At 35.4% G+C, this 22912-nt stretch overlaps 2 protein-coding genes across 2 annotated transcripts in view; one reads left to right on the top strand and one right to left on the bottom strand.

Moving 5' to 3' along the window:
* Positions 1-7515: 7515 nt before the first annotated feature.
* LOC111552053 lies at positions 7516-9325 on the bottom strand. Its single transcript, XM_023226145.1, has 2 exons — positions 9130-9325; positions 7516-9002 (listed from the first exon to the last, which is right to left on the bottom strand). The coding sequence occupies exons 1-2, from the start codon at positions 9323-9325 to the stop codon at positions 8344-8346; spliced, it is 855 nt and encodes a 284-aa protein (XP_023081913.1). The 3' UTR covers positions 7516-8343.
* Positions 9326-9970: 645 nt separating this feature from the next.
* The window catches only part of GALNTL6 (polypeptide N-acetylgalactosaminyltransferase like 6), a 1222618-nt gene continuing 1209676 nt past the window's right edge, over positions 9971-22912 (top strand). The window contains exon 1 of the mRNA XM_023226155.2: positions 9971-10108. Coding sequence (XP_023081923.1) covers positions 9971-10108 — 138 coding nt within the window. The remainder of the gene's footprint in view (positions 10109-22912) is intronic.

Below are 22912 nucleotides of genomic sequence, written 5' to 3'. Positions count from 1 at the left end.
TATATATATATATATATATATATATATATATATATATATATGCATTAGGAATGGAATTCTCAAACCAACATCTTTATTTTATCCAATGCTCTTAAATTAACATGTGTGCACTTACTATAATAGAGTATAATACAGTTAATTTTTTTCTAAATTTATAAATTACATGCAATTCTTACTCTGATTTATAAGTTAAATTTTATCATAAATGATTAGTAAATGAGATCTCACTGTCAGCATGCTTTTCCAATTTCATTCAGCCTATGTAAATGAAACTTGATAGTAGGGAAATTTTTAACATCTTAGAAAACATCTTTATGTTTCCTGTTTTGATCATCACCATAAAGCTTGAAATAGGTATAATTTTCCCATTCCACAGTTCTATAAGATGACAGGCAGGATAGTTTTATGTCTTTTCAGGGTCATTCAGATGGTAAGTAATGCAAATGAATTTTGAACATAGACCCTCCTTGTCCTAGCTGTTCTTTTCACTGTTGCTATGTTGAGTGCATACAACTTCTTAGAGCTTCTCAAACAGGGATCTCAAAAGATATATCTACTTATCTGGGTGTGAAATTAAAATCCCAACTCTTATGACTACAAATAATATTGTGTACTAGAATTATTAACATAATTCATAGGCATTTCAGACATGATTAACATGAGCTTCTTGCATTTTGAGGATTTTATTTACTTGTTTGTTTATTATAAACATAATCAGAACTGAAGTGTTTAGACATAATCACATACTGAACAGGGAAATAGTGAGTGTTGGCTATTGCATAGAATTTGACAGTGCTATATGCTGATGATTTTATAAAGAATGTATGGGCGTTAAGATGCACTGCATGTGAATTTGTTTTGCCATTTGTCCCTAGTTATTACTTCTCTTTCTCTCTCACTCCCCAGCAATATTTTAGCACATCTATCTATGCATAGTAATAGCTCCCTGTTTCTTTTGACAAAATATTTTTATCAGTATTAAGAGACAGTTAAAATGTTGGCTGCATAGTTATGCTGATAGAAATTACACTTGTGTATGTGTGCAAATATATACAAAAATACATAGAAAGGAAGAGTCAAATTAGATCCTCAAAGACTTCCAAAAGAAAAGACAACAGAAATGCATTACATCTGAAATCTTGTGAACTTGAGTTTGTTTGGATAATAGAAAGATGACTCAGTACAGGTTTTAGGAAGACTAGCTTATCAATAAAATTTATTGAGCATGTTAATGAATGGCTAGCTATGAATCTTCAGGTTGTTCAGATAGGATCAGAAGGCAAGGACAGCTAACTTAGTTACTTTTTAGCCTTTTAAAAATATTTGCATTAGAAGTCTGAGAGGCTTATATGCAGTTAGTTAAAAATCCATTGTGTCTTACTTCCATAATATGGAAGAGAATTTAAATTCTTATAAACTAGCAATGTTTGGAATCTTTTCATTCACTTTTGATAATTGCTGTTAGAGATAAATATGCTTGAACAGCACAAAATTAAATACATTCCTTGCTTTGGTCATTAAGTGCTTAACATAATTATGTTAATTAAAACTTTATAATCAGATTTTCTGTAGAGATCATCTTTTCCAGTGTCTAAACTGCTGCCTTTGGCTGCATTTGATGCTGCTAACTCTTCTGCTTTCTAATGGGACAAGGAAATTTTGCAATTGCTAATCCAACTTCATCTTTTTGGCCTTATGAACTTCATTTGATGAAACTGATCACTCCCTTCTCTTTGAGACAGTTTCTTCATTTGACTTCATTTTGCAACACTAACCGCTACTTAACTGCTTTCTCCTGATTTCCTCAAGCTCTTTTTGTTGGCCACCTTTGCTCATTCTTTTATCTATATTCACTCACTTGCTTAAGTACTCTAAGGACTTCTTCATTTATATCTCCAATTTAGCTTCCATGTACTCACTTACTCCTGCAAAATTCCAAAGTCTTATATCTGAATGCTTATTCAACATTTTCACCATTAGCAATATCAGTTTGATAACTCTAAAATGTACACTTGATTATGTCCTTTAAACTAGTTTCTCCCAATTTCTTCCCATCTCAGCAAGAGACAAATCCAGTCTTGCCAGTATTTAGTTCTGAAACTTGGAATATGTTGAGTCCTGTCTCTCACATCCTACATTCATTTCAACAACTATTCAATGCAGTTTCATAGTCAGAATATTCTGATAATATTTTAATCACTTTCATCATCTCCATTACCTTGATGCAAGACATCACCATTTTTGGATCATTGCAACTAGTCTCGCCTTACTTCCTATCTACCATGTAATCTATTTCTTGCATTGCCACCAGGATCATCGTGTTAAAAAGTAAGTCCGATCATGTCCATCTCTAATTAAGGCCCTTCACTTGTGAAGGGTGAGTGAAGGCTTCCCCTCTCACTCAGACTAAAAGCAAAAATCTCTACAATAGATTATATTGACATTACTCCCTACTCTATCACTTCTAGACCTTAGGTCCATTATTCTCCACACTCAGGGTCCTCTGTTCTGAAATCCCAAACTCCAACCTCAGGGCCCTTCACTTGCTGTTCTTTCTATTTAGAATTCAATTTCTCATGACATCCAGTGGTCATTTCCTTGCTTCCTTCAGATATTTGTTCAAATGTTACCTACTCAGTTATGATTGTGCAGTATGCTTTATTAGAAATTACAGTTGATTTTTAAACAACAAGAAGGTTAGAGGCACTGACCTTCAGCATAGTCAAAATTCTGCGTATACCTTTTGACTCCTCCGAAACTTTAATAGCATATTGTTGCCAGAAGCCATGTTGAATAAACAGTCAATTAGCACATATTTTGTATGTTATATGTACTATATACATCATTCTTACAATAAACTAGAGAAAAATATGTTAAGAAAATCATAAGGAAGAGAAAATGTATTCCTATTCATAAGTGAAGTGGATCACTATAAAGTCCTCAACCTCTTTGTCTTCATGATGAATAGGTTGAGGAGGTGCAGAGTTGATTTTCTTGTCAGGGGTGGCAGAAGTGGAACAAAATTTGTGTAGAAGTGGAGCCTCACAGCTCAAACCAGCATCGTTCAAGTGTCCACCGTACACCACTGTACCTTTCGGCATTCTATATTGTTTTTCATTTTCACTGCGTTATTTTTCTCCATGTCTTTTTTCTTTTAAACCGCCAAGCTCCACAATTAATATATTTTTGCTGTGGATTGCCTGAAGACAAGTTTTTTTTTTTTTTTCCTGCGATGTTCACTTCAATGCCTGGATCATATGATGTACTCAATATATATCTCATTAACTGAAATTAGTATGTCTTAGAAGGGAAAATGTTGAAACCTTTTTTTGGCTTATTTATCTCATATTCATAAATATCCTGCCTGAAAAAAAAATCGTATATCTAATATATTATGTGTGCATGGCATTCTTTATTTTCTCTTTCTCCAAAAAAAGAAAAAGTAGAACATACCATATGTCATTCAGTGGCTTCTTAAGAATGTTTCACTGGCTTCACTTATTCATTGTATCGCTTTAAAATGTTCGTTAATGATATTTTGTATTGAGCTATTATAAAAAATACATTTTCTACAAATTTAACATTCTCTTTATTACCATTTGATCTCATCCTTCCAAAAATTATTTTTATTTTTCAGTTGAAATAAATGAATGTAATTTACTTGTTCAACACAAGCAAACTTGTGTTGAAGTTGACATGCAAAACACTCTTTCTAAAATGATGCAAGTATTTTACCTGAAAAGATAAAGGTCAAATCTAAGATTGAAATCTGATATATGATCTACATAAAATTATAATCATAAGAATTAAAAATACATACTTATATTTACATAGCGTGTAAAATATAAAGGTATGGTTAGTTAAGTTATTGTACTCCCTTTTTTATAATCTACAAAAAGTATGAATAAAGTGGGTTTCAGGTTATAAAACTAAACTATTATCTTTCCAAAACTCAGCTTTTTAGTTTAGCTCCTGTAATCTTCTCACAAAGGCAGAAATAAAAAAGTGAGAGAGAGAGAATTAATACCTTTTGTCATGGAAAGAAAATAGTAAAATATTAGAAAAATACGGTGTAGTGGTTAACAGCATGGAATCTGACACAAAATGCCTGGGTTTGAGTACATGCCCTAGCACTTGCTAGCACTTATTTGGGAAAGATACTGACCATTTATTTGCCCTTGTTTTTTAAACTATTAAGTGGAGATATTGATAGAAACTACATAATTAAATTATTTATAAGATTAAATGACTTAATGTTTGGAAAATGCTTGGATTACATGTCTGGCATGTAGTAAGCTAAATAAGTGTGTGATAACTAAATAAATGGGAAAAGAAAATATATTACAATAAAGATATATTCTACAGGTAGAGGAAAAACTATTTGGAAGTATATTTTATTACTTAGAGTTTAAACTTCATAAGGTAAAGAATCAGAATCTTGTCTAGTTAGAAAATATTTAGGTCAAGTTGAAATAACCTCCTTCTTTTCTTCTTAGGATTTGTCACTTTTTAATTTCTACCACATTTAATTGCAAGCACCTTTTAACTCCCTCATGGTGCTGAAAATTCAAATGTTCATCTCTTTTCCTCTGTCAAACAGCACCTGAATATATATAGAAATGGATTCAGGGCTCTTTTGGTAAGGAATTTAAATGATAATAGAGACCGGGTAATATCACAATTTTAATATGTAATTTGATTCTTGTTTTTCTTTATAGTGTAGTGGCAAATATTGAAATGCCAGAGGAAAAAAAAAGGAATATTTTAGTATTGTATCTTATTTTAATTACACAAGATGAATTGTATAATTTAAATGTCTTTTTATTAAAATTACTATTTAGTACATTTATCTCTCCTTTTTCACTGCAGAATTTTTTGGGTTTTTTGTTTGTTTTTTTCAGAAACGGGTAATTTAGCCAAATACAGAGTAATAAAGTATCCTGATAGTTTATCCAGAGTGACAACTTTAAAGAGTTTTCATATTCCAGGGATCTCTATTAGATAAAAGAAGTATGAATGTATCTTCATTTCTACACACATTATCTTTATGTTTTAGTGCTTGTGCCTTCTGATAAGAAAAGCTTGGAAAACATTCAAATCTATATGAAAATAAACCCTACCATTTCAAGATCAAAGAGAACTGATAAATTTCAATATAATTTCTTAAAATTTTAAATAGTTACTATTTTATAACCTTAAAAATAACTCAATTTACATTTTCTCCTACAGGCTTGTTATTATGTTCAACAACAAAATTTACCAACTTGCAACTCTAAACTGTTGGGGTAAAAACTCATACCCCAAAATTTGTTGCTGATGACTCTCTTGGTTTGTGAAACAATAGACTTTCTCCAGGCATTATCTTTCCAGATGTAAACCTTTTAACTAGTTCTTATGAAAATATCTGCTAACACAGCAAAATCATGAAGGCATGTCTTTCAAATTAAGTTCCATTCATGTCATCATATTTTTAAAAATATAAGGTAATAAAAGTCTTTCTACGCTAAAGTAAAGTCATTTCACTATCTTTGTAGCAATTGAACAATTCTACTGAACCCAATATATGAAAACCTTTCCATACTACTCCCCATCATCCGGTTTCTAATCTGGTTAGTCCTTATTTATAAATCCCTACTTCCATGCCTTTGAATATCTAAAGTGGATTAAGAATGACCACACATTCTCTGTCAAACTTTTCAGTGAGATGTTAATTTTATCCCATACCTCCACCTCATCCTGGAATCTGGGCTTGTCCAGTGACTGCTCCCTAAGAGAGGCTGTGCCAGTTCTGGGCTTAGCTTTTAAGAGGACTTGGCCGTTTTTGTTTTCTCCCTCTGGAACACAGGTTCTTGGGTTGCTCTCTCTTGAATACAGGTTCTTGGGTTGCTCTCTCTTGAATACTAGCTACCATGTTATGAGAAGCTCAGGCCACATGCAGGGGCCATATGGAGGGAAGCTGAGGAACTTCAGTGGACAGCCCCATGACCCCCTAGCTGACAGTCAGTGCCAACTGTCAGCCATGTAAAGTAGCCATCTTGGCTCAGCCCATTCAACCTCTTGGGCCTCAGCCTGTGTCACAGGAAGTGCAACCACCCAGCTGAGTCTATTCAATGCACAGAATCATGAGAGAAATAATAAAATAATTTATTTTAAGTGGCTACAATTTGAAGTAGAGAGATAACTGAAACAACGTCCTTCTGTTTCCTTAAATATAGGGTTTAAATTTGGCTCAATTTAAGGTTCGTACCAAGCACCTTTGGTAATTTATTTCAATTGTCTTTATGTTGCATTTTCAACTATAGTGTAAGTTATTCAAAGTCACTGAATATTGCTCTGTTTTCTTTCCATGTGTCCCTATAGCTATTAGTACATTATTAGCGGCATGGGACTCTGATAACCTGAGGTTGCCAGTTGAATCCTAACAGAATGGGAGTGCAAATAGAGCATAGAACAGGTGTCTTTCTGTATAAGTCAAAATTTAAAAGACCATGTCCATGTGCATTATATATATATAATATACACATATATTATACATACATTATATTACATCTAATATGTGATATGCACATATATTATATACATACAATATCCACACACATTTACATTGGCATTTAATCTGGATTGTCTGAGCAAAAAAGTTAACTGTCATATGGAGTTTTTTTGTTTATAAACTAAATCTAAAATATCAGTTTGAGACACATTGTCATCTGTTGGTAATTTACATGAGGAATAGTGAAAGAATACCAGACTGAAGGGAAAAGATAAATTATGCTCTAAATCAAAAACAAATAAATTATACAGAAAAGGAGAAAAAGCTAAAGTTATGGTGTGGAACTACGCTGTAAATCAGAGGTGAACATAGTAGTTTTCTCCTTTCAGTTTCTACCATGTACTTGATTGGGGAAGTAACAGTGATTATGTCCACTCACTGTAATTAATGATTTTCTCTGAATGAGTGCTGTATGCAAGACCACTTACTAGTTTAACAGTAATGAAGCATGTTTCAACTCAACACCCTGGATTCAACAAATAGAATGATAGTATGCCCATTCCTGATCCAAGACTATTTTTTAAGGTATTGTTTAAAATGTGAAAGATTTTATTTTTTTTAATTCCAAGTTCACTTTTGAGTTATTTAACTTTGAAAAGTAATAACTGTATCAGTACTTAAAAATATATCCAATATAATTAAATGATTCTCTAAATTTATTTCCTTGAGCACCTGACAATATTCCCAGGAAACCTCTCCCTGCTATGTTGCTTCCCAGAATTCATATTTCTGTGTTTCAAAAGTGCACTTCCTTAGACAAAAAGAAGGTTAGAAAATAATGCAGACTGCAAAAGGCAAAGTGTATGTGTGGGGGTGGTGGTGAAGAATTAAGTCTCTTACACTCTAAGTTGCATTTATATAAAATGTAAAGGTAATTGGTCTTGATATAAAGGACACATTCAACAACATTTATTAAATATGTTTTCATTCTATTTCAAAATTCAAGTGATTCAACAAAACAAATATTACAGCATAGCCCTTTATTGATGCATACAGTCCATTTACATTGTTCAAATACATTTTGAATTTCTAATGCGAACAGTTTAAGGCATAACTCTTCCCACTCAAATCTAGGTCTTCCTCAAGTGAGACACTAGAGTGAGACAGAGTAGAAAGGGGAGGAAGAGACAGGGCGAGCAGAAAAGGAGGGAGTGACAGAGGTGAGGGTGAGAAAGAAGAAAGAAGGCAAAGAGAAAATACAGTCTGAAGTCCACAAGCTTATCTATCCCAAGCATGTCTACCCCAAGCATGTGGATATCATATCCAGGTTGTAACAAAGAGGTGACTATGGCGTTTCTTTTTGGCTCTAGACAGGCGCATTCAGCCTGCATTGCATGCATGTCTGTCACCTCATCTAAGTCCCCATTCCTTCCGGAGTTGTGAGCTCCAGATCCAAGAGTGCCCAGTGCACGGTACTGGGCACGCTGTCCCTTGGTGAGGCTGCCACAGGTTCCTGTGTGTGCGGTCAGGGGCGTTGGTGCATTGATATGTTAGGTGGAGGGAGGGGTGCCATCTGCCAGAGTCTTATCTCGGTCCCCACATTTTCTGGCCATCGCGGAGGAGTGTGCGAGAACAGGTAGCCCTCGCAGTGACAAGGCGCGCGGAGTGCGGTCGTGCAAGGCGGGGGAGGAGCGGGGTGGCACTGCCAAATCTTAACCGGGGCCCCGGGTGTTTGCAGACCCGAAGAGAGCCGCCTTGGGTCTCCACGGTGTCCTCCAGCAGCTGCTGCCTGAGAACTCTGAGCCTGAGCTCTACCTTGCTTCGGGATCCTCTTCCTCCTCCTTCCCCACCCCCTACCTGGCCTGAACGGCGGGACGCGCGGCCCGGGGGATCCCCTCTCCTCGGGACCGGCCCAGCCCCGGATCACCTCCACCTCCCGCAGCCGCCGCGCCACGGCTCGCCGCGCTCCAGCCGGCACCATGGAGGAATTCCTGGGACACCCGCCTGCAGCCGGCGACTTTTCCCCTGGAATCTCTGGCCTGGCGCCCTTTGGGTGAGATGACGGGGTACTGGCATCCCTGTCGGTCCCAGATTACCCGGAAAAGCCCTGGCAGGGAAAGAGAGGACCCGCGCAGGCTGGGAGCTCCCACTCCTCCTCCTCCAGCGTCACGCTCGCCCTCCGCCGCTGCCTCGCGTCCGGGTCTGTTTATATAGCGTCTGGAGGCCGGGCGGCATTGCCCACCCCCGCCAGGCGGCCAGCCCTCCCTTCCCGGGCTCCGGGCTCCGGGCCGCCGCACGTGGCAGACACCAGCTACCTCTCCGCGGAAGGCAGGCGCCGGGGAGTGGAGTGCCGGCGGCCGGGTGCAGCCGCGGCGCGTCTCCGCCTTCCGCTCCTCCTCGCAGCGCCCTCGCCCGCTTCCAAGCCCAGCACAGACTTCGGTTTCTCCGCCTCCATCCCCTTTACGAGAAGAGGAGATTAAAAAATATTGCCCTTTAGGTGCTCGTGATGGTCCTGTGGGTTCGTTCAGTTGCCGGAAAAGAATGGTAACATGAACAGCGGAGCGTGAGAGCGTCACCGGGGGAAGGGACGAGATTGATGGGCAGAGAGCTCACTTCTCAGAGGATCGCATTCCTAGGACCGCGCGAGGAAGGGACGTCGCGGCGCCACCACTTCCTGGCTGGACTCCGCTGACATCTGTAGCCTCCTTTCCACCAGGGTCCCGGGGCTCCCAGCCTCTGCCTGCAGAGGAGCGTGTAGACAGCGCGAAGGTCCAGGAGTTCGTGGACCTCCATCCGAACCAGAGTTCTGCCTGGATCCCGGTGGAGTCCCTGCATCCCGGTGGAGCCCGCAGGCAAGCTGGCTCCGGAGGGAGTTGAACTTGAGTTCAGGTGGGTTATCCCAAGGGGAGCACTGGAAAAGATGTTCAGGGAAGACGAGGAAGGTTACGCTGTTCCAATGTCAAAAGCGGACACTTTTCTTCCTGACACTTGAAGGGGTTGAGCCAATTCCTCTCAGTTCTCTCTCCTAACCCGCTCCACCCCGACCAAGCCCTCCTACACTAAGGGGGTGGGGGGGCGAACAACAACAGCAGCAACAAAAACTCCCATTTACCTAAGTATCTAGCATGCTGTTGACTTTTTCATAACTTACCTTTAGTCAATGAAACGATCATATTTACTCCATTGCTTTATATTAATGGAGGTCAATGAGCTTAATGATTTCCTCAGTCAAGTCATTTATTTCTAAGCCAATAGATAATGCCTTCGTCATAGTTTTCTGGGGGGAAAGTAACTGTGCGTTTGTTCTGCAGATGGCCAACTCCCTCTGAATCGTGCAGATTGGTGCTGAGCACGCAACAAAAGTTTGTAGCTTCTCAGTTTCTGGTGCTTCGCAGGGGAGAGGAAAGGAATTTGACACTAAACACAAGAAGCAGTCAGGGAGCCATCTCCTTTAACTTTTCTTCTCTGTTACCATTTGCAATGAAGAGGAAACAGAAGAGATTTCTGCAGATGACTTTGTTATTCACGGTGGCTTTAATTTTCCTGCCTAACATTGGTCTCTGGTCTCTGTACAAGGATAAGCACCTGGTGAAGTCAGCGGAACCCGGGGAGCAGCAGGTAAGTGTCACCCAGAGAAAGATCACAGAAGGATTGGTAAGGTAGTGATACTGGTGCGGGGACTCCAGAAACCCGGTGTGGGATCGCCTTGGGTTTCCCCCTAAGTCTTGACAAAGCTGATTATTGCAAGACTTTAGAGACTTTGGGGTTTAAGCAAGTAGCTCTTTTAAGATTGCAGCCAGTAACATCATGACATGTACAACTAGTAAAGAAGCATAAGAGAGGTCAAGAAGAAAAGAAGATAATCTTTCATCATTGGTCTTAGGTTGATTTTGACTTGAGGTGGATGAAAAGTAACTGTTTAGCTATGGAGGTGGGAGTGGGTTTGGTGCAAGTTTAGTGGCAAGGATAGGTTTTTGGTTTCCATTTGGCATGCAAGTCTATGTTCGGGTGAATTAGGCCAACTAAATCATTAAGATTGTGAAGTGGTTCTTTAAAAATGAAGCTACACTTTTCAGTATTTTGGTTGTAAATTTTGCTTAGCAACAGCTTTTTACCCTGTCGAAACTTAAGTCTCTCTTTCGTCTCCCCTGTTGCTAAGGTGCTGCCATGGGGTACACAGGCAGAATTATTAAGGATGTTCATTCCGTTTCACAGTCGCTTGATAACAATATGTTGCTAACAGCTTGCTGTCATACTGGAAACACCCATACTAAAGATATGTAGTATAATATGTTTTCTTTCTACTTCATATGTTACTCATTAGTATGTATATACCTCATGACTTAACATGAACCAAAATAACTGTGTTCCCAAGTGAACAATAATGAAAATGAGACTTCCCAAAATGTTGATGAAAATCAATGTTGTCGAACTCCTTGTTTATTAATAAATAAAATAGCTTACATAATTAAACTTTTAACAACAGAATGCAGCCTTCTTCATGATATTGATATACCACTGTTTCAGTTAGTCCTGTGCATCGCCTTGGAATATTAATATTCTTATTTTCAAGGGTCATCGCCCATGAACACTCTGCACTTTCCACACACAGAAAATGTTGAAGTAGTCCATTCCTGGAAAACAGCAATATATAGTAATGGCCATTAAATATTTGCTCTTATACTTAATGAAGTTTAATTTTCTTTTTGCACAGTGGTTAGTTGTGAAATATAAAGAGGTAATCTGCTTTCTCATCATGACAAAAAGTCATTACCAGTCTCTAAACTTTAAAGAGAATGAGTTGTCCAAGGATTTTCTGTGGATTGTTATTTTGAGGATAAATGTTGACATATTTTCATTTAGTTGTTATATTTATTATCCTATCTAATAGGAATTCAACTTTGGTTTGAAGTATATTCTGTTTTGTCATTCCAGTGAAAAAAAAGAAGATGGACACTTTGGATGTGAAACTTTTTTTGTTCTTATTTACATCATTCAACCCTTGATGTAAAACAGGATTTTAATAACTTTAATAGTCAATATGCTATTGTGTAAAATCTCCATTCTATGTTGGTAAAATAAGAAAGGCAAAATTATTTTTTTCTTGAAATTTGCTAATTCAATTAGCAATAACCATCTGAAGTATTTGCTGGTATAGCTAACATAAAACACTAATTAATTTTATTAATGAGATTCTTACAACTTTCACATTGGCTCTATTAATTTTGACCCTGAATGAGAAAATTGTTTGTCTAGTAGCACAAAAAAAATACTGTGACAGTTTAACTCTCTGATCTCCATTATTATAATTAAGACTGTTTCCTTATTTCTGGTTCTTCTGTAGTGCAAATGATACTTAATTTCAGGTAATAAAGTAATGGATATAAAAGACATGGGATGGCAAGAGAAGTTTCATATACTGTAGAATAAATAACTGAGACTGATGGATATTGTATGACCTTCCAATTTAATAACCCTATGCAAAGGCTTTGAAACCAAGTGGGAAAGAAAATAAGCCCTAAAATGAAAGTCAATCATCTACTTTAATATTACCTAAAAGTTTTAAAGCTAATACTTTTCATAGATTAAAATATAAAATTTAAAAGGTAGAAATTAATTGATTACTTACTGGAAGATAGAATTCATTGTAAACTAGAAACAGTTCTCATTGGTTTTATTCTATTATTTATTATAATTAGAAGGAAAATTAGGATATGTTGTCCTCAATAAGCAAGTTTTGGGTAAGTAAGAGTTAAGTAATTAATATTTATATTGGAACAAATAAAAAGCAACTTTTCAAACATGCTTAATATTGTGATGTAATATTTGGCTAATGTATATATATTTCAATGTTAGCAAGGTGACTAAACTCATAGGTTTTTAAATTGAAACATAATTTGGCTAGTGGGTAATATGTTATTTCAATTTAGCAATTAATTTTTAGAGGACATTTTCATGGTTAATTGCTGAATGTTCTCCAGAAACCATTTATTACCATATTTCTCTCCAAGTTGCAAAATGCTGAGGGTGAAGATAATGTGCAGATTGAAGCATTGACAGCAATAAGTACTGATGCTACTCAAACAAGTCACGTGCCCAAATGAGTGAACTGTTTTTACAGCACTTATGTGTAAAACAGCCACGGTTCTAGTTCTAAGTATCATGTGGTAGTGGTCATAAGAACTGAAAAACTTGCACTGTTTTAAATAGTTTAATTATTAGAAATGGTTACAGGGGAAAAAATTAATGTATGGAAATTCAAAATTATGGAATGGCTAATACTTTTAAAATATGCATTATTTATATTTTAGCAGATCATATCAGTAGTAATTTTTCTATCTAGTATTGAGTATAAATTGTACTAATTCTGCAATCTGAACTAAATAAAATAAAGGGAAATGAAACAGGAAACACTGATGGGAACCACATGGATTAATTTTCACAATATTTAATATTTAACATATTTTTTCTCAAATCTACTCTCTGATTACACATTAATAGTTTGTATTTTCTAGACCTTCATTTAAAAATAAATGTAAGATAACTTTCTAATATTTAAAAATTTTCTGCATCTATGTTGCAGAAAATGAAACAAAGATGTAAAAATTACCAAGTTATTTATTTCAAAGTATTTCTTTTTCCTTTGCTCTCAGAAAACCAAAGAGGATCGATAACAACAGTTTTAATAACACAACGCAATTAAAAGCTTTTTATGGTTTGGGCTCTGCAAACTTGAAATCAAGTCACTGAAATAAATACGAAGTTTTTGAGATTTTAAGATTTTATAAAAATTATAAAGTGTTTTTAAATTTTTATTTAGATGTTACATTATTATAATTGTGATGTGTTATTTTCAATTGACCTAATTTTGTCTCTTTTTTGTTATTGGGATGAAATAAGTATCTCCTTTATGTTATTTAGAAATATATATGTATATTAAAAGAATCTATTGATAACATATTTAGCTGAGAATGATTGCTCTATAATCACTGTACAGTAATTCTTAGCTTCATTTTTCGTTTAAACATTTGAAATGCTCCTCTTCTCTTGTTTCAGCTGTATTTGAATTAAATACCACTTACACATTTAGGTCATAAGCTGTGAATTAGGATGACATACAGAATAATGCTATACTTTAGAACAAAGCTACTATATCCAGTCTTATTGTGTTTCTCTTTTCGTAATCACTTATTCAAGAATATGTGAAAAAAACCTAGCACCAAATACTTTTTCCTAAATACATTTTTAAAAACCCCAAATTCCACAAAAAAGTAATGGTAATAGTAATTTAACAACTAACTTGGAAATAATATTAATTACAGACATAATTCAAGAATATTTAGAATATGAAGAGGATCTTGCAATTTTTGAAATAAAAATGAGGGCCCAAATCTTATAATTTTAAAACAGACTTCCTTAAAACTGTTCAGAATGATTTTAGAAGCTTATCTTGTCCTAGATTTTCTACCACATTAAAAAAAAAAAAAAAAAAAAAAAAAAAAAAAAAAAAGCCTAGGTCCTCTATGTCTCTTTGAAATTGTGGAATCTTATTATTTATTTGAATTTCAGAATTTCTCTTTTTAAAGTAGGGCTATTTGTACGTGTCACATAACGAGATGAATAAAGTCCTGAGAGATCACACCTTATATATGGAAAATATTGTGAGGTAATGCATTGTTTCTGTCAGATTCACTTGTAAACTGTGCTTGACAGATATGTGACTTTAATTCCATTAAAAAAAAAATATTCTGAAGGGGATACCTTAGCATCTTTGTCTAATTCATCTAATGTTAATCAGCCCTGCACTGCAGGGGGAGCCTTCTTTTTGAACAAAAATTTTTTTCCAGTGACTTTTAAAACTCGTTTTATAACATGAAAATATCAGGTAATTGGTGCCCAGTGTATGCAAACTGTCTTATGCATTATTTTTTATCATGCTGATCACTAAAGCTGTAAAATATGTCTGTGTTCCTTTTTCAGCAAATACCTTAGAATTTGGAAGAGCTAAGGACAGGAGGAAAAATTTACACCTACACTCAGGATGGCACATTATCAATACACTAGATGTGAAATGACACATTAGTTTGAGCCACAGTGTTCTTAATTAGCTAAGATGTAGATTTGAAATTAGGGTTTTAAAGGACCTTTTCTTGAATTTATGGAAAATCCATTCAGAATCACTACAGGGTGGCACTACACAGAACACTGTAACAAGTATCTTAATTATTTGCTGTGACCTGGTAGATCACTACATGATTAGTTCATCACATTGCCCCATGGGAGACAGAGTGTAAAACAGTCTTCTGTTCACAATCTGGTAACAAAAAAAGAAAGATGATTTTTTCCCCTCTGTTCATTTCTGAGTTGGACAAGCTGTGCTGAATCAATTAGCTTCCTATAAGTTTTTCCTATAAAAGGAGCCAAATCAAGTTGGAATATATAGGAAAAGGGTGAGAAAGGTTGAGTGATTTAAGTGGTGTAGAAGAAAGGATTGAATTTTTTTGTTTGTTTGCCAGGAGTAGCCATGACAACCCTTAGAAAGTTTGCAGCCATGTCTCTCCTTGCAACATTTTTACACAAATGAAAGACAAGCTAAGGAACATCAGCAAGAACATTACAGGAGGAGATAAAACTTAAAATTACAAGAAGGCATCACAAGATGTAAGTGGAATATAGAATCAGACTTAGATATGTTTGGTGCATCATGCATTCCCATTTCTCCCTTGATTGGCTTGCTTATGGGGAAGAGTTTTCGCTCTGGAAACTTCAGATCTTTCAAACCATCTAAGGAGACCATGTTCTTTTCTTTTGCTCATATTTGTATGTGTTTACAAAATTACTGTTACTAAACAAAGGTGCAAATGTGCAAAGAAATAGAAGGTTCTGAAGATGACATTAAAGACGCACTGTCCTAAACTTGCTCTCCTTATCACCTCACTCTACAGCTAATGATTTCTAAATTATCTCAAAATGTAATTGTAATGCTTGAATGGACAGCAAAAAACAACAAATAACAAACCTGTGTGCTATGGAAATATGTATTTAGATAGACACAAAAATATATCTATATAGGGTTCATTTAAAGGTTGTAAAGAAGGACAAGCATTCACAAAACTTAAAGGCATCATTAACTCTAACTTTCCTCACTAATGTATTGATGTCTGTCACTGCTTAACGAGCAAAATGGCATCAGAAAGAGGGTGAACAAATAAAGGTATATTTAGGGTTAATGATGAATTCAAGGTAAAGCACATCAATGTTTCCACCAAGTTTTTTGCTTCCAGTGTGGTAGGACAAAAAGATGTGAACTGAATTATTGGTACCATCAAATAAAATGTATTTGTTTTATTAATTCATTTAGCAACAGACATACACATATACATATACCCATATGCATAGTTTCACTTATAAAGAAAAATTAAATCCACCCAACTGTTTTGTTTTCTGCAATATTTTTAACTTCCATAACTTTTTGTTTTTTCTATTGCTTTGAATCCACAATAGGTAGTTAGGAGAATCTGAAGCACCATTGAAATGAATTATTCTAGAAAAGTATGCAGAAAGATAAAGAAAATGCATCCATCTCTAGAAGTGCTTACATCTACTTAGCAAGTGTATTTAGCCTGTTAGTATGGCACAGATTATAAATAGGAGAGTCATTGTTATAATGTAATATAATTAACACAATTCTGCTTGTTATAGAGCAAGATAATAGCTACCACCTGTCTTAAGGACTGGTGGTTTCTCAATAAGGACTAAGAAGGCTAATTTTGAATTATTTCAAGTATTCAAATATTCATGGACTATGATTTCAATACTTGAAATCTAGAAATCTGGAGAAAATTATAATAGTTTTGAATGTTTCCATCATATTAAAAATGACTAAATTGTTAAGTATGCCACCTAAGTTTTAGTAGGTGGCCTTTCCTTTTCCCTCATATATTTATTTATTTTTCCACAAGACAAGGTCTCACTCTGTTACCCTGACTAGAGTGTAGTGGTGCAATTGTAGCTCACTGCAGCCTCACCCTCCTGGGCTCACGCAGTCCTCATGCCTCAGCCTTCCAAGTAGCTGAGACACAGGCGGGCGCCATGATACCTGGATAACTTTTTAAATTTTTTTTTTTTGTAGAGACGGGGTTTCACTATGTTACCCAGGCTGGTCTCCAACTCCTGGTGTCAAGAGATTCCCCCCACTTCAGCCTCCCAAAGTGCTGGGATTGCAAGCATGAGCCCCTACTCCCAACCCTTTGCCCTTGTTTCTGACGTGTCTCCCCAGCTGGAAAATCCAATTGAACTTAAGGAGAAATATCAGAATTTCTGTAGTACTGAGTCTTGTTCTTTTTTAGTAGGTCAGCATGTAGTCTCTAGAATCAAATTATTTGGGCTTACAAATTCTGGCTTAGTACGTTGTGACATAACTTATGGATCTTCCCTAGATCAGTTTTCTTATTAATAAAATGAAGGTGATAATACCTTTTTCGTAGTGTTATAATGAGGATTAAATGCTTAGCATCTTTAACAGCGTATAAGGAGGCTTAACGGATACATATTTTGTTATTACACACAAGTGTTTATAAACAATCATTGCCTTTACTAAGGTAATTAGTGTTTGTTTAATATTTACAGATGGCTTCTCTTTTAGAGACATTGTCAAGAGAGCACAGCAGAGCAATGTCACTGATGTGTTGAATCTAGTAGGGAGGACTGTTGAATAAGTCAATAGAGTTTTAGAAACTAAAAGGACATTTTTCTTAACATTTTGGATTTCATGCTTAAGGATAAGTTGATAAGTTTAATTTGTTTTTTATATTATTGTTTATCACAAAAATTACTAAAACTAGTTCTTGATATATTGTATTGAAAACTATCCAAAAGTTGAAGTTTTTAATAAAAAAAAGAAAAAAGAGAAGAAATATTTCTTTGTAGTGACTACTCTCATTTCCTATCAAAATAAAGCCCATGACTCACATATAAGCATTTTTTTTTTTCTTCTTCTTACTAATTACAGGCAAGAAACTGAGAACTACTTTTGTTGTTGCTGTTTAAATCTTTGTCATGAGTTTGACTCGATTATTCAGGAGAAAAAAAGTGAAAAAGTAAAATAAAAACTCTCCAAATCATTCAGCTACTTTATGGAGTTAGCATTTTTTTCAGTAGAGTTAGAGGACAGATAAAACATATTGCATTGTGGCAGTTCTTCTTATAAAAATTACATAGGGTTTGCCTTAAGCAAAGGGGAGTTCAGATACTTCAAGTTCGTATGTTGGCCTCATTCCCTTACAGAAGTATGTAATTGTGGGCATGCTATTTAACATGTTTAAACCTCAGTCCCATACATGGAAACACAAAAATTACTTCATAATAGGGTAGCTAAGAGAAATAATTGGATTACATGTTTAAATTGCTTGGTACATAGTAAATAATGAGGGAAGCTTTACGAATAGCAATCTATACCTTCTCGACTTTTTAGAACATCCATTTGAAGGTAGTAAATAATCTTAAATATTGTGTGCACCTAATAAAGATATAATAAAATATATAAAACCTACTACTATCAATTTTTCTTTTATTGTTGATACAATATTTTTTTGGATATGCAATACATGCACCACACTGGGATAGATCCTGAGGGAAATAAGCAATGAAACCATAAATCTGTTTTCAATTAACTTAGGATCTATTAGTTAAGAAAGGCAAATACACACTTTAATATAAGGCTGGATTACATGGCTTTACAATAAATACCTGCTCAAATCATTTAGAGTTTAGAAGAGGTAAAAAATATGTAAGTTATTGTGTGATGTTTGTAGTTGGTTCCATTCTAAGTCCTCTGTATCTTTAGTATTTAATCATCCCCCAAATTCATTGAGAAGCTCTTCTGTATAACTGAATTCACAAGTAAGGAAGGCACAAAGACAGAATTTGAGTCCATGAGCTCTGGATTTATAGAAAGAGAAACTAATTGGCAATGTTAACAGCCACATTGTTTAAGGGTTTCAAAAGGTCATTAGGCTTGAATAATTCATTCCTGGTATTCTCTTGATTATAGTTACACACAATTACAGAAATTTAAACAAAATTATACTAGATTAAATGGTAAGACTAAATATTTAACTAAAATATCTTATATTTTTAAGATGGATAAAGGATACTGGTGAGGGCAGCATTGATGTAAATGGCTCGATGTGGGACCCTGGTTGGTAAGATACAAGTCAGAAGAAGGCTGATGCCGTGAGAGATTAAGGGGACAGTCTCAAGGAGGATGGAGGTAGTCAACTGAAATAAAGCAAAAAGAGAAGCAGCAATGGTTATTATCTAAAAGGTAAATTTAGAGTCTATGCTTTTAATAGTTTGAATGTTTCTCCTGGCAGGAATGTCTGAGATTTTTTTCCCAGGCAGATATCTTACTACTTTAGACAAGTAATTAAAAATTTCTGAAATAGCCTATACACTGTAAAAAATATATATATATATATTATATATGTATATATACACACACACACATATATATATAATAGATGTCTTAGCTAGAAAGATGACAGATGGGTAATCAGATATTTATTATAGTTTATATAATCTTATGAAAAAGATTGAAGGCTATAGTACTGAAAGGAGATGTCAGGAAACCATACAGCCACCTTGTCAATAAGTAAGCAAGCTACCTGTCAACATAAATGCTGATGACCAGACACACAGCGTGAAGGAAACAAACAAATAAACAAGCAAGAGTGTACTTAAGTATAATATAGTAGGTGGGGATAGATGGGTGGGTGGTGGTACTTATTGTAACTAATAATCAGTTGCCAAAAATACTAAGATAATATATTAATAGTAAAAGGATAAACTGATTATAATAAAAGTAAAAATAAAAGTCTACACATTAATAAACTTTAAGGTCACATTTATTGAGTTTCTAACATTTCTCTGACCCTGTATTAAACTGCTCTTACGTCCTCAACACAAATCCATTATATATATATATATATATATATATATATATATATATATATAATAGTACTATCTTATATTACAAATGCAAAGAGATTAAAAAAACTTGTCAGGGTAGTACAGGAATTTTTCTATCAGTGTCAACTATTGAGATTATATAAAATTCACCATATATTACAACTACATCGGAAATATCTTAGATCATTGCAACATAAGAAATGATATAATCATTTAACTATGAAAGTCAATATGCACAGTGGTGAAGGGCATGGACACTAGCCCCAGATTCCCTGGTGTTAGCTCCAGTTCCATTATTTAACTACTCAAAGACCTTGATCAAGTTACTTATCTTCCCTGTGTCTTAGATTTCTCATTTCTAAAAAGAGTATAAAAAGAGTGTCTACTGGATTTAGCTGGTATAAAGTTTTAATAAGTTAATCTGCATAAAATGCTTAGAAAACTGGATTGTACATGTTAATCTATTTAAAATGTTATCTTTTATTACTTGTTAGAATTCTAGAAAATTAAGATTGGAAAAAGAGAAAAAGCGTGTTCCTATTATTACTTGTTAGAATTCTAGAAAGTTAAGATTGGAAAAAGAGAAAAAACATGTTCCCACACACTTTCTTTCATAAACCATCATGAATATGATTCCCGTTTTGGATACACTTTTGCATTTTTATTTTTATTTTTTGTTTCTAGATCCATCAATGCCTCTTGCTATTTTTGTATTTTTAAAGTAGTTTTTAAAAGTGTTTGAATCATGTTTAACTTCTTCTTTCATTTTTTAAATTCTTGAGTTGACCATACAGAAAATAATATGGCACTTATTTTAAAAAATTTTGTAACTTGAAGTAAGGTCGCATGTGGTCCCACATGTCATAAGCAAACTAGATTTCAACAGAGAATGTAGCTCTTCCCAGAATATGCAATCAGCAACGAATGCTATTTTGATGACCTTTCCCCTCGTATTTTTAGTTCTGTTCCCACTACATGGTGTTAATTTCTGAACATGTATTCTGCCCTCAGGGAAAAAACAATCTTTTTAAAATTGTGTCATTAAATCAGTCTAGTTGCCAAAGACAATTATAGAAGAATGTCTTTAGGGCTGAATACTTCATTATTTCATCTAACTTGAGTTTTAAGGTTGTTGTTTTGGTTGCATCCAACAGTCAGGTAGAATTGGAAAAATGAAGAATGATGTGGTTGGAGACCACAGTTGAGTAACTTGATGAAGGAAGTGCTTTCTCACGCCCTCTTCTAGTGCTTCCAAGAAGCCAGCTGGCCAGAAAGACAGGGGAATGGAAAGCTGTGTAAAAACTAAGTGGTGGGGGAAGATAAAAATGCTTCTGTTCCCTAGCCGAGTGAATTTTACCACTTTTTAGATAGCCTAGAAGAATGGTGTCAGATTAACAACTACGTAATGAAATTGTCCCCCCTCTTCACTTACATAGAAACTTTTAACTTTTCTTTCACAAGCCAAAGGAAATTACATTTTTTGGAAGATCCTTGGCATTCCAAGACAAAGATCTTGAGTTCTAATATATGAAATACAGAAAGGAAAATAAGCATCAGGGAAACCAGTAGATAGAGTTCAAAAAAAAAATGCAGAAACACAAGCAACTCTATCACTTTACACCTCTTCTCTCCTCTTCTCGGCTTCTTAGAGCCTTCTCTTTTCCTCCTTTTCCTTTAAAAGACAAGTTTCACATAGGATTGATTTGATCAATTATTAGCCCAATGAATAGATGAAAGCTGAGACACTTCAAAAACTGGAATCTTTTGCATCATAAAAAACATTCTGTTGAGCATAACTGTATTTCCAATTGTTACAATGTGTGTGATGTGAGAAATATTTTTTAGCTCAAGGTTTCTACTCTTGCTCTTTGTTGTCACTGGTTTGTTTGTAATGCTGGAACCTGTTACTTTATTCCAAACTATACAATCAGAAAGTAAATAGCTTAGTTGTGTCACCTTAACAGAGACAATCTTTCATAAGTTAAAAGTATAAACTGGCACTGTGAAACATAAACTACCTGAAAAGAATCATTCTACATTTTCCTATTCAGCTCTCTTCCTCGTTTTCGGAAACTGCTTTTTCCAGTCTTCTTTCTCTCTTCAAATCTCCCATGCCACCACCTCTTTTATCATGCTTAGCAGGTAGCCTTCCTTCATTCTTCACTGTGAGTATAGGATTTTCATTTGGGGAGAACCACGACTCATGTCATCAAACCAGAAAGCACTGCCATTTGCATGGGTGTTTTCCCAATTCTCTACTTGCCTCCTGTTACTATGGAAAAACATCCCTAGCTTTAAGATAAATATGGAACCTCTATCCAGACTATGAATCACAACTTTCTTTAGGAACGTCCACATATTTTGTTTTTCTTCTCATTCATTTATTTTCAGCCTTTTCCTCTCAAAACATCCCTCACAATAATATTGAAACATGCTGAGGTTTCTCCCACTATTGGAGAGGGTAGGGGAGCCATTCCTGACTTTCCATTTCTACCCACCTCAGGCTGAATCTGACTCCTGCTAATGTACATTAACCCCTTTCGCCAATACCATCAGCAGTCTCTAAGTAGTTGTTTCAAAGCTGCATATCGTTAGTCGTATTACTTGTTAGAAATTAGATTAACACTCCTACCGAAAACAATCTTCTTCATCTGAGAAGAGGTGGTGAGGTGGGAGATTTGAGGGGAGAAGGGGTTGGAGAAACAGCTTTTGGAAAACAGAAAAGAGAGTGGAACAGGAAAACGTAGAGTGATGTGTGCTGGTAATTCAGGCTTCTCGGAGCACGCCCCTATTTTAATTCTTCTATTTTCACTGCCATTCCCAACCAACACCCATACTCACGTACATTTACCAGTGTCCTTTACAGACTCCTACTTGTGTTCTTTTCCTAAAAATATGCTCATCGGGAGTGTCAACCTTAAATCATGAGATTCAGAAACTATTAAGTATAGAGTTGATTCAAATGCAAAACTTGAGAACAGCCACCTGGAAACATGGACTCCAAATGAATGGAATCAGTGTTCCAAAGTGGAAAAGTTAAGACTACGCTTTATATAGACAGAGATATAAAAAAAAAAAAAAGGTCCAACAGCATTACATTTGCCATATAAGACTAGTGCATATGCCAGAGCTGTTTGGTTACAGACTGCTACATTACAAGGAAGATTACTTTATTACTCTGTGAATAAAGGCAATGATCTAAGGGGATCTTATGGCTGCCACTGTTTGGTCTTAATTATTTACAGGAAAAAGGTAGAAGTTGCAACTGCATGCTCTGTGACTCAGGGCACATAGTCACACTCTTCTCAAGGCTCAGAAAATTTAAAGTTCCAACAGCTTTAAGTTTGAATTATGTAATTTCACAGAGATTTGTACAATTACTTTTTGTTCTGCACTTTCCCTGGGAGCATCACTCACAGGCCTTCAGAATTGCACTTATCAAATTTAGGTTGG

The sequence above is a fragment of the Piliocolobus tephrosceles genome, chromosome 3, assembly GCF_002776525.5.
Source record: "Piliocolobus tephrosceles isolate RC106 chromosome 3, ASM277652v3, whole genome shotgun sequence".
Classification (NCBI taxonomy): Eukaryota; Metazoa; Chordata; class Mammalia; order Primates; family Cercopithecidae; genus Piliocolobus; species Piliocolobus tephrosceles.
This window is presented reverse-complemented; position numbering and strand designations above follow the sequence as displayed.